The sequence below is a fragment of the Centrocercus urophasianus genome, unplaced genomic scaffold, assembly GCF_019232065.1.
Source record: "Centrocercus urophasianus isolate 14NV4802_14NV808 unplaced genomic scaffold, USGS_Curo_1.0 seq_10, whole genome shotgun sequence".
Taxonomy (NCBI): domain Eukaryota; kingdom Metazoa; phylum Chordata; class Aves; order Galliformes; family Phasianidae; genus Centrocercus; species Centrocercus urophasianus.
The window spans coordinates 45,720,389-45,733,613 of record NW_024884142.1 but is presented as its reverse complement, the minus strand read 5'-3'; the positions used below and the strand labels follow the sequence as shown (position 1 = coordinate 45,733,613).

The following is a 13,225-nucleotide window of genomic DNA, read 5'->3' as shown; positions in this document are numbered from 1 at the left end:
TCACCATGGGGCTCACCTTTGGTTTCTACTGGCTTGTTTCAAAGATCGAGGTAGGGGTCTCAGTGCCTCCTATAACTATCCCCCTTCTCTGTCATTCCAATGCCTTATGGCATTTTTGGTGATAAATATTTGGACATGCTGGGATAAGAAATGTGAATACATTGTGGTGGGAACAGCTAAATGTGTCTTGGAAAAGGTTATGAACAGAAGTAGAGGGATTTGAGCAAGGATAAAGTCCTTAAAAAATCATAAAATCATAGAATCACAAGGTTGGAAGCGACCTACAAGGTCATCTAGTCCAACCGTCTCCTCATCACCATTGCCACCACAAGCACTAAACCGTATCACACACGTCATCCAAACGCCTTTTGAACACTGCCAGGGACGGCGACTCCACCACCTCTCTGGGCAGCCATTCCAGTGCCTGACCACTCTCTGAGAGAAAAAGTTCTTCCTTATGTCTAATCTAAACCTCCTCTGATACAACTTGCGGCCATTACCCCGTGTCCTGCTTGTTGCCTGGGAGAAGAGGCCAAATCCCTCTTCACCACAACCTCTCTTCAGGAGGTTGCGGAGTGCAATGAGGTCTCCCCTGAGCCTCCTCTTCTCCAGACTGAACAATCCCAGCTCCTTCAGCTGCTCCTCATAAGACTTGTGCTCCAGACCCCACCCCAGTTTCGTTGCCCTTCTCTGAACACGTTCCAGGGCCTCAATGTCTTTCCTGTAGTGAGGAGCCCAAAACTGAACACAGTACTCGAGGTGCGGCCTCACCAGTGCTGAGTAGAGGGGGATGATCACCTCCCTGCTCCTGCTGGCCACACTATTTCTAATGCAGGCCAGGATGCCGTTGGCCCTCTTGGCCACCTGGGCACACTGTCAGCTCATGTTCAGCCAAGCATCAACCAACATCCCCATGTCTCTTCTTCATACTCATCCAGCAACTCATCCCCAAGCCTGTAGCGCTGCATGGGGTTGTTGTGCCCAAAGTGCAGGACCCGGCACTTGGCCTTGTTGAACCTCATCCCATTCACCTCTGCCCAGCAATCCAGCCTGTCTAAATCCCTCTGAAGGGCCGCCCTACCCTTAGGCAGATCGACACCACCTCCCAGCTTGGTGTAATCTGCAAACTTACTGAAGGTAAATAAATGTTTTTTCAAAAGTGATGGGCTCTTGTTTTTCTATTGACTTGAGCAGTCTGAGCACAGAAAGTCTCTAGGTCATTAATGTGTATCCCATATACCAGATTGTATTAATTTTCACTTTGATGATTGTATAGAAGTGCTGTCAGAAAGCTTTTAAGCTCTAAGAAATGGGATCCCTGAGGAAGAACTTTGGAGAAAGGAGATGCTGTTTATCTTGTTACATAGATATAGGTGCCCTGCTAGTCTAAAGTGACAGTTCTCAAGTTCATCTTTGTCACCTGGACACTTTTAAAGGTCTTGGTCTACCTTGCCTTCGTATTATGGTTTATGTGCTGCTTCTCTTGCTTCCTCCTCCTATCTCTACATGTCAAGGTCCAAGTTGGAGTTAATGCTTATGGTAAAATTGTTCCACGAAGTGCATTTGGTGAGTGAAATAGCGATAGGAAGATTTAAAGACAGCGATATAGGAAGTGGGATTGTGTGTCAAAAGTGTTGCTAGGCGTGTGGGGTCAAGTGCTTGCAGGCAGCTCAGTGCCATATACAAATCCTGAAAAAAGTGGCACTGAACAATTCTAAGGATATTCCTGGTATTTTAGGTGCCAGGTGAGCTGTTCTATTACAGAAGATGGGGAGGATTTGGAAGGTCAGAAATGCGTGGCTCATCTTTTATGCAATTAAAGGTTCCGTAATCTCTATTAAATAAAATGGTGGCCTCATCCATGTCAGCTATTCTTCTCAGCAAACATGCACCATGAAGGATGAGTGGGTGATCAGGGCAGGGCAGGTCCTTGGGGGTTTTCTGTCACCAGCTGTGCCCAGAGTGCTCACCATTAGAAAGGGAAGTGCTGCCTCATATCAGAAGTACAGATAGGCTGCATGTGGGTAATTTCTATTACTTAGCATTAATCTCATGCTGTTGAGTGGATAACTTTCATTGAGTTCCAGGAATTCTAGGTGAGGATGTTTCTTTTTTTTATTTTAGATTTGCTAAAGGCCTAGAGATGTTAAATTGCAACTCCCTGATAGTTTGTTGGGTTTTGTGTTGTTATGGGTTTTTTGTTTGTTTGTTTGTTTGCCACTGAATTTGACTGAAATGCTCCTCTTCATTCACAGGACATGATTGTGCATGCAGAATGCAGTATTGACAAATATCCTGTTGTAAAGCTTTCTAGAGCTGAAAATAGTTCTTGCTTGGGAGGTACCAAATTTTGAAGAAGTTCTTCAATTTTGTTCTTAACCTCCCGGTTCTTGACAATAAAGTAGATAAAATATTTCTTTCCAACAATAATCACAATGCTGAGATCTCAAGGGAATTAGTGATACTTGTGGCTATCCGATCAGAGTTTTGCTATAGCTGACTCGTATACAGAGTGAATTATTTATTTACTTATTTTAGATTTGAATGTCTTCTCTTTGGAGGCATTACTTTTTCTTTTCTTACATGTATTCATTTTTCTTGCAGTGTACTTTATGAATATCTTCAGTGCAATGCAGTCTTTTTAACAAAATATGTGATACTGTTCTAATTGATTCCTAGGGTATCACAGCCTACTGTCCTTTGATAAATAGGCATGTGTTCTGTTCAGAAGTTGTGTAGAGAGATGACATGCTCCAGTTTTTAGAAGGACTTTTTTATGTGTAAGCTGAGCATGACTTAACCTTGTTTACAGTTTCTGCTGACAGTGCTAAAGCTGCAACTGTTCCCTTTATTTAAAGGAGGATAATAAAATGAATGCAGTGGTGTTTCAAATCAAGGTGAATAAAATGGCACAGTGATGCATGGGATATGAAATCACTATGCAGAAGTTAGCAGTTTTCACTGTTGAAATAATTCTTGTTTCAGCACTTTAGGTGGTCAGTAACTGCTGCATTAAATACATTTCAGCCATATGAAGTTGCAGACTTTGTGGTACTTAATACATAAACATGATATATTAGGCAGGTGCTCAAAGATAAATCAGCAGTTTGAGGCAAACACATGACGTAGTATCCCCATTTACAGACTCAAAATCAGAAATGATGTTGCAGTGAAATATGTCAATATCCTCACTAACCCAGAGCTTGCTGCTCAGTTTTCTGTTTCTGGTTGTTTCTTTCTCACTGATTGTCTGTGTAACAGCCAAAACCTTACAGCGTTATAGATATTTATTTTGAATGCTTGTTTAGATGGATTCTTCTCAGTTTTTCTATTCCAAGTAATAAAATACAATTAAAATGGTTGTACAAGACTCTCATAGGTGAGTTGGATAAATCACTTGGTATGCCTTGTCACTAAGCTATGGCTTAGAATGAGTTCTTTTGTTCCTGGCAAATAACTTTTAATTAAATACCAACTTTCTTTAGATATTGTGTATCAACCTTGGGGCAAGCAACAGGTGTTACTGGACAGTTGTGATAAATTGAGTTTTAAAGTTACATAGGGAATATTTCTAGAGTCATAGAGATTGCATCTATGTAAGTATCATTTAGAAAAAAAAAAAAAACAAAATCCTGAAAAAAGGCCTTTCTTGCAGAATCATAAACTGTTTTGAATGTCTTCACGTAGTTAGCAGCACTTACAGTCACAGGATAGTGTTCAGTGCTAGGTTAGATGGGGCCCCGGGCAATCTTACCTAGTACTTGATCTAGCAGCTGGTAACCCTGCCTATGGCAGGGGGTTGAAGCTTGATGATCCTTGAAGTCCCTTCCAACCCAAGCCATTCTATGGTTCTATGTTCAAGACAGCAGCGAAGTTTGAATGAGCTTTTGATTATTCTTCAGAAAAATGTAAAGGGGGACGTGGATGTTTGGGATACTTCTCTCTAAAAATCTAAACGTTTCTTCATAATCTTATTGTATTGCTATTGTTGCAGTAAGTTAAAGCCCCTTATCTGCCATCAAGGTTTTTTTTTTTTCTGGCTCCTCTTCAGTGTGCTTTCGGAGAGATGTTGCTAACCTGCATAAACAGCAGAAACCCACTGGTAACTGCTTTCTCCAAGTTGTTTGCAGGACATCAAGATTCTGCAGTAGAAGTATTTGATAAGGGAGGAAAAAAAAACAAAGGAAAAAAACAAACAAACAAACAAACAAAAAAAGACAGATGATAAAATTAGCTAAACTTCATATAGAAAGAAGTTTATAACAATTGGAAAAACAAAGAGTTGCACAGGCAAAATAACACCTGAGTGTGTTATTCTGATAGTTTGAGCTGGTTGCACCTGCAGCCTGTGCAGCGTCCTGCCTACCCCCCACTTGCAGCTGACCTCTTGCTTCTAGAGCTGCCTGGGTGCCCAGAAAGGTGAGGCAGGAACAGACTATGGCTGTGGTGGAAGCTGGTGCCACCGTAGCTGGGCGTCCTTTGGGATGAAGCAGGACCAAAGCACAGGCTGTGCAGTGGCAGGGTGTAACTGAGGCAGCGCACCTGATATACAGTTTAAGCCAGAAGCGTAACTCCTGAGGGAAAGAGAGTGTGACAGCTGCCTTTCACTTCAACCCCTCCAATATCCAGGAAGAGCACTAGAGCAGCTGAAGTCTTAATTGTGCACCTGCTCAGTTATTCTGACATTTTTCAGACATGTCATAGCTCACCAGAGTACTCAGTTTTCATTAATGAGGTATCCTCATTGTGCTGGGCAGTCTCACTGTTATGTAGGTTGTTGAGCCTTTTTATCTTCTGTGTGAGATAACAATACCAGTAAGGACCTAACTACTTACAGCTAAGTGTAAGTCCAAAATAATTTTTTCTTACATTCTGACATTTTTTAGCAGAGCTGTACTTCCTAACCATTTTGGAAAGTTGAATGAAAATATTTCTATGTCATATTAAATAAATATATGGCAAGCAGAATTATTTTTATAAAAAGAAACCCAGTGTTTCTGCAGAGATTTTCCATGGTTGTTTCTTTTTTTCTCATAGCTTGTTTTGTGACTCCTTAACAAGCACATAATTTCATTCAATTGCATGTCTTTGGAGCCTTATGTATCATTATTGTCTTCTGTTTTTAATTTTAGCATGTGCTTTACTAGAAGGCATCCAGCCTCCACTGAAAACACTTATAGACTGTAGTATTTCCTACAGTATTACCAGTTATTATTCATGGGTTGCTATTCTCACTGTTAAATTTAGGGTTTAATACCATATTTGAACAGTTACTGCTTACTGTTAAAAGGCTGTATTGTTGGTTTTTCTTTGCTGTTTTGTTTTTTTTTTCTTCCTGTTGGATTAAACAGCTTTTAAGATGGATAATTTTATTTCCCTGCAAACATTTGACTGCCTTAATGCTTTCTGCTAAATCATACATTTTCTCCAACATTTAAACAAATGTTCCTTCATTGCGTTCATCAGGCACTTCATTTTTCCAGTGTTATTTAAAATGTTCAAATCCTAAAACCGTTCAGTACAGGAAGAGTATCAGAACAGTGTTGCCATTGCAGGGAGACGGCAGCCTGTTTCCTCACGCTCTTTGGCTGGTTCTGGGTCTCCTGGTCCAGCTTTGTTGCAGCACCCAGAGCTGTTGCAGGGGATGGCTCCTGCCAGGCAGGGATCTCCACTGGGCCCATGCCCTGACTCCTTCAAGGAACCTTGGACTGACTTGGACTGTGCTCCTTGGGGTCCCTGGCCTCTTGGAGTTTGTGTACAGCATCATGCTCTGAATATATGTAGTCAGTATAAGTAAAAAACTGAACCAGTACGGAAATAATAATAATAATTGGCGTACTTCCAAAAGTGTGCATCCATATTCAACTAGCTTTGTGAGAAATTCCCCTAGAAGACGGTCGGGAGTTTGATCTAGGTGAGAGCTGAGTCACTCTGGAGTAATTTATGGATGTATCTGCACTGTACTCCCTGGTGAGTTCATTTTAACTGTATTTCTGTAGGTTTTCTGGATTTGATTTATTTGTTAATTTCTTTGAATTGTGACAAATTCTGAAAGAAATTTTGGTTCTTATGGCTTTCCCACATCTTGGCAGTTTATAATATATTAATGTGTACTGATTTTAATTTCAGGGAGGATGATGAATGGTAAAAGAATAGTTTGTTCTAACAGTAAAAATCAAGCTTTTTATGTTTATAATCCCTGTTATGTACTGGGCTAAGTGTTGATATCCATAGTCCTAAAACTGCATAGCTTTGTGTAAGGTATTTGACAAAGAAGACTGGACATGCCATCATCAGAGCATAGGCACACTCAGCACATAGAATGATAGAATCAGTAAGGTTGGAAAAGACTTCAGAGATCATCTAGACCAACCATCCACCTACCACCAATAGTGCCCACTAAATCATGTCCATTAGTACCACATCTTCACTTTCCTTCATCACCTCTAGGGATGGTGACTCTACCACCTCCCTGGGCAGCCTTTCTCAATGCCCAGCCACTCTGAGAAAAAATTCTTCCTAGTATCTAATGTGAGATCCAGCATGAGCAGGGAAAGCTTACAAGATATTCATGTGTGGAGGTGAAGGGGATGTGGAGTTGCAATAACAAAATCAGCAACATGAATTGGCTGCATGATTCTTAGCCTTCTCCTCCCTATCTCCAAAACCTGCTGCTACGAGTAAGGAAACAGGCTCCTGTGACTGAAGCATAACCTCATATAAATAAAAAACATTTCATCAAACATGCATCCAGCGCCAGTTTTTCTTTTTTTTGTTTTTCCTAAAGTGAAACAATCAGTAGGATTTTGCTTGGACTCCTTTTTTTTCTTTTTTTCCTGCTGTGAACTGATTATTAACAGTATATATTTTAACTCAAATACTAATGAAACTCCCTTTGATTTAAATTTAAGAGATATTTGAACTTGAAAGGCTACTTAGTAAGGCTATTGTCCCCTAGACTGGGTAAATAATATTAAACAAAGTACTATGCATATGTTACTTGTATATTGGTTAATACACTAACAACAGTAGTGATTTTTTGTGTTATTTTTTCTCTCAATAATTATATAATTACTTGCATACATTTTTTTATTAAGAATATGATACAACTGTTTAACTGTACGAGGGCTTAGAGCTGGAGTTGATGCTGCATGCTCATTCTAGTCATTGGTGCCTAAATATCACAGTACACTTAATATATAATGTCATACATACTGATGTGAGCATAATGTACTGCTAGTAGCTCAGCAGAATGGGAACTTCGTACTGATGAAATGTCAGTCTTAATTCTTGATTAACTTCGCTGTGGGCATTTCATGTCAAAACTAGAACTGTCCAAATACTGTAAAATGCTGTGCATAAAAATCCTTTCATTTCTTTCATATGTTGTAAATGCACAAGTGTTCTTTCAGTATAGTCTTTCAGAGATGTTAGGGGGCAGATACAGTGGAAGGGATTTCACCATTCTTACTCCCTTTAAGCAGTGGCTAAAAATATTGTCATAAATTAAGATTGTAGTAACACTGGTCACACTGGAGAAGGGATTCTGAAGTTGGGGTTTAGCAAAGGGAGAAATGAAACACGCTGGTTGGGGTCATTGTTAAACTATTCAGTATTTGCTTTTTAAATACATATTGAAACAGTGATTCTACTGACAGCTCACCATCTTTGTTATCCTTCTCTGAACATGCTCAAGACTCTCAGTGTCTTTCTTGTAGTGAGGGGCCCCAAACTGAACGCAGTACTTAAAGTGTGGCCTCACCAGAGCTGAGAGGGATGATCACCTTCCTGGCTCTGCTGGCTACACTATTTCTGATAAAAGCTAGGATGCCATTGGCCTTGGCCACCTGGGCACACTGCTGGCTCATGGTTAGCCAAGTGTTGATCAACACTCTCAGGTCCATTTCTTCCACACAGTCTTCCAGCCACTTTGCCCCCAGGCCCATAGTGTTGCCTGGGGTTGCTGTGACCAGAGGACCTGGCACTTTGTTATGGCAGTTAGGATGCTGCTTCCTGTCCCATCACTTCCCATCGCTATATGAGTTCTGACACCTGCACACAGCTGGGAAAGCTGCAGGAGTTTTCTTACCCCTGTAATACCCCATATTTGAGGGGCTGGAGAGGCAGTGAGCCTGGTCAGGACTTCAGAGTTATGATTAGTGGGCAGTATTGATGGTAGATGGATGGTTGTACTGGGTCATCTTGGAGGTCTTTTCCAGCCTTGGTGATTCTATGATTCTATAAGTTAAGTCATCCGTGGATTAAAATATAGTTTTGGATAAGGTTGTTTAGAAACTTTAAAGCTTCTCAGAGAAAGTTTATGGCCAGAAAAAGCAGAACTGTATTCAGTGGAATTTGCTTACTAGAAATTCTCTGTGCCTTACATGTCAAGATACTTCAAAATCTTCTCGAAATGACTGCAGGAGTTGTGTGGTTTTTTTGACAGAAATAAAGAGTCTTATTCTCTGGTTTGATTGCCGTGGCCAGGGCAGAGGGAGCCCACCAGGATGCCTGAACTTGCTGCCCAGGCTGAAAGCCACCAAATGCATTTTTCACGTGGCTGTCTGTAGCCAGCCAGCTTAGAGCAAGGCAGGGCAGACTGACGCAGTGGTGAGCTGTTAGTTCTCAGATTCCTATAGCGTTATCATTGATCCAAACTTTTCACTTGTTATGGCTGAAGCTAAGATTGTAGGTTGTTTGGAAACCAGACCAAAGTTCTGAGAATGTGATTTTTCTTGGGGTTCTCTCTCATGCATCTCTCCTTTTTTTTTTCCTTTTTCTTTCATTCCTCGTATAAAAGACTTTTCATTTTTGACAGGCTGTCTTCTTAAGACACTCTGAAACTGTGTTGTATATTCCTAGATGGACCTAAATTGTTAGAGTGAAAAGCCTGCAACATTGTTTGGATGCGAGGATGTGTATTGTATTTAAATCCCATGAATAAAGTAGTATTGTATATATGTGATAGTTGCTATGGAAATGGTAACCAAAATGTTAATAATAGCTTTGTTCGTTCTTTTAGTTGTTAATGATAATTTTCTAAACCATAAAAGTTTCAGGTTGCTGTGTATTAGTAAGGAAATTATATAATTTGAAATTATAATTGGGAAACGTTTGATGGATCTGGTTATGGAATAACAAATGAGAACAATTAATAGAAAGTTAATTGGGTAACATCAGAAAAGTTTATCTACTATATTGGGATTGCATGCTTCAGTTGATACTTAGTGTACTTTTGGGATTTCTGGTTGCACCACACCTCTGGTTCTGGTATATATTGTATTATGAAGAATATTAATAATGCTGCAGAACAATTACTTGTTCATTTGCTAACTGATTAAAGTTCATGCATAATTTATTGGAACAGGGAGAGACTTTATAAATAAGTCTCCTTGTCCTCAAGAGCTTAAAAACAAAATGCATATGCAAATATAAGAATACATTTTACCTCTTAACATAAAAATTTAATATGCAATGGTATATTAGTTTCATTAATATGAGGTTTTATTTGTAATAATCATGCTCTTAATCAAAATATATACTTCCAAGCATAGCTTTATGTTTTAGAGGTTTATAACTTGGAGCTGGTAGTGTTTCATGCTCATCAACATTTACGTTTTCTACTGTAATATACTCTGACCTTAGAATTCATTAGTTTGACATTTAATGTGTTAGTTCCACAGCAAATAAACTGCCCTCATTAAGCCCAGTTGCATTTCTGAGCCTTGATGCAGTTAGGGATTTGAATTAGTTCATATGCAGTCTTCTTGCCAAAACAGAGTAAAACATGTAAATAATTAATTGTGATACTTACTACGGTTTTATATATCCTGAAGCTGGAATTTAGATAGCTTGGAAGATGCACCTTTTCACTCTGAGAGGATAAAAGGATCTCTGCTTGTGACCATAATAGTGTATTGAAGTTCCCTGTCTCCAAACTGAGTGGTTGGTATGCAGCTAGTCTAGAAAAGCCTGAAAGAGAGGAATCACTGTGGCAGAATGTCTGAGAAATGTGGGAAGGTCAGTCAGTTGCAGAGTTAGTAAATACACTGTCATGTCTTGAAGGGAATCTTCACTACTGGACCTAGGGAACTTGGGAGTCCCAGCTTGACTTTCACCATACAGTGAGGGTGGGATGGAAAATGAAGGCTGGGAGACATTCTGCAAGTTCTTCTCAATCCTAACTCTTCACATGCTCTCTAAGCGACATTGGTAGGGTCATTCCTGGGAGGCAGAATATATGCAATACTTCCGCATGTTAACCTCTCTTATTTGGAGATGTGATGGACAATGGTAGTGAGAAGGGCCAAGACCTAGGGAAAACTTTGGATCTGGGACTCTGTCTTTTTTCTAATATACTGGCCATGAGATTCCTTTACCTGCTCAGAGTTGCCATGTTGTTAGTTCTGCGACGCTGCTGTGTGAAACCCCTGTGTGCATTGATTTCAAGATTGTTGCCTAATTAACTGAAACAAATTAGTTAAAATAGGAGCCATCTGGATGAAGATGAACCTTCCATGTTTATCAGTGGAGTCATTTTAATAGGCAAATACATGTTGCTGGTGACTGTTTTTCTTTTTTTTAAATAAATCATTCTTAGGCAATGTCCTACTTTACATATACATTTCTCAGGGTAAGGGAGATTTCACTCTCCATTTGGTCTGTTGCTATCTTTTCACATAGCAACTGTCTAAATTTTGGGGTGGAAGGTGCTTCAAATAGAGGAAAACAAAAGCCAGCGTATGTCCTATTGTTTGACTTTCTAAATCAGCAATAAGTTATCTTGGAGTAAAATAATGAAATACGTGGTTGCACTTTTGCTCAGTTCTGAACATTCTGAAAGCCTGCAGTAGGTAGTTGTATCTTTCACCATAACTGCATCTGGCAGACTTTAGATAAATTGCAGTGATAGTGATCTTTAAGAATATTCTGTGTAGAGTTAGTGTATGTATTATAACCGTTTCTTTAAGGAAAGTATGTACGTGGCTTCTGCCAATAAAAGAATAGCAGTTCTTTTTTAAAAACTCAAGTTATTGCTGTAGGAAATGATATGAATAATCTGAGACTTCTAAATGGAAAACATAACGTTGGTCAGATATCTGTGGTGCGCCCCTGAAATCCTCTTCAGCTCTTCTTCGCTTGATATTGGCTTGATTTTGCTTTCAGCTTTTAAATCTTTGCAGATCAAGACCCGGAAGCTTTTCAGTGGAAGGAGACCTCCTTGTAACGTTTCATCACTGATTTTTTTCTTTTTTTTTTTTTTTAATTTTCTCCCATACAGAGCCTCCTCGACCAATAGCACCTCCACAGTTGCTGGGTGTTGGACCAACATATTTGCTAATTCAGCTCAATGCAAATTCAATTATCGGTGATGGACCCATTATTCTGAAAGAAGTGGAGTACCGAATGACATCTGGGACCTGGACTGAAACCCATGCTGTCAATGCCCCAACCTACAAACTCTGGCATTTGGATCCCGATACTGAATATGAGATTCGGGTCTTGCTTACCAGACCAGGTGAAGGTGGCACCGGACAGCCAGGACCACCACTCATCACCAGAACCAAGTGTGCAGGTGAGTGCTGCTCAGAAAAAATAAACAAAAAAACTCTGTTAATTGTTTTGCAGGTCTGTTAGCTTCTAATTAACTTGTAGCAGAAATTAAGAATTCTTTAGCATGGAGAGAATCCTAAACTGTCCAGGAATCCGAATTTTGTCTGAATATGGGCATGCTGCATCCACTGCTTTATTTGGCCACTGTCTCTCTTGATGAGTGCTAACCATGGGAGGCAGGTTAGCAGGTGGGATGATAGAAAGCTAAGAAAACTTCTCTTCATGGAATTAAAAAAGACCTCATCATTTCTGGAAAGGACAGTTGACCTCTTTTTTCACCCTTCATTTGTGTTGTAAATCAACTTTAATATAAAGGAGCTTGCATAGAAAAATTATCTATTAAACAAATAAGATTTTACAAAAAAGGTAGTGTCCTGCACTACCTTTCTTCCAAGCAGATGTGCAAGGTCTGCCAGAATCTCTAGCAGTTTCTAAAGTACACATGCAAATATCACTAGGAATACCTTTTCTTCTCCATTTTTGACCTATTGCCACTAAAAACACATGTTGCTGTCTTGCAGTCTGCTTCTGTGTTTTTTTTCTGAGTGCCTCTGCACGGCCAGCGCCAAGAAGATTAAGCGCTGCCAACTTGTGTTATATGCTCTTCCTTGCAAAGCTACTTAGAATTATTTTAATCTCAGCTTTCATAAAAAAAGATAATGCCTACCTCTCATAGTTGCAGAGGAGAAAAATTAGAGGTTTGAACATCAGACTGGGAAGTAAATAAAAGGAAACTTAAATTATGGGGTTTTTCTTCTAATCTTAAGATTTATAGGGCCTGCCTTACAGATTTTGAAAATATACACTGTAGTAGATTTAGTGAAGGTGCTGATAACCATCTATTCAAAACTAAATTAAAGTAGCAAGAAATAAGAGCTTCAGTGGCAGATTTCCAACTGTCATATATACATAGGCATATGTAAGATAAAATGTTTTTTTCATACGTTGGTCACAGACCTCAGATGGACAGCTATTCAAATTCTCATTTAATCACTTATGACCGTTTATCTTACTTGAAGAAGAGTCAATGTCTAGATCACAAGCTAATACTTCAAGTCAACTAGGTCAGTAAGTGTGAATTCCTTGAAAATTAGACAGTCTGTTTTGAAACTGGGCAGAATCTTGTCAGAAGCTGAGGCACACTGTTCATTTAACCCTAACCAATAAGCTTGCAGCTGGAGCAAGATAAAACTGAAGGCATTTTTGAATTTTTTTGATCTTATTTATAATTTAATCTCTCTTTCCTGTGAAGTGAAAAGATATTTTTGCCTATCTCAGTAAAGATGACAGTTGTTCAGATCTAAGTAAGGTTAGGCATTGATTTATGGTACTGAATTGTTTTAGACAGTCTTCTGAAACAGTAGAAATTTGAAAACATGTTCTATCTTAAAGAATTTGAGCCAAGATGAAAAAATCCCAAATGTTTGGATTCCTTTTCCCCAGCACTTGAAAAATATTTCATTTACCCGGTGTGTGACAGACAAGAGCTTTTAAATGAGAAAGGAAAAGAAAGCAGATCATGATTTGCATGAGACTTGACATATTTTTAAAAGCAACTAAGGGGAAGCTTTATTGTGAGTCCGTAAATTAAAAACCTGCATGTAAGACACCA

At 39.3% G+C, this 13,225-nt stretch overlaps 1 protein-coding gene across 1 annotated transcript in view; it reads left to right on the top strand.

The window, feature by feature from the left end:
• Positions 1-13,225, top strand: part of PTPRK (protein tyrosine phosphatase receptor type K) — a 397,462-nt gene that overhangs the window by 223,131 nt on the left and 161,106 nt on the right. The window contains exon 7 of the mRNA XM_042815147.1: positions 11,282-11,575. Within this exon, the coding sequence (XP_042671081.1) occupies positions 11,282-11,575 (294 nt within the window). The remainder of the gene's footprint in view (positions 1-11,281; positions 11,576-13,225) is intronic.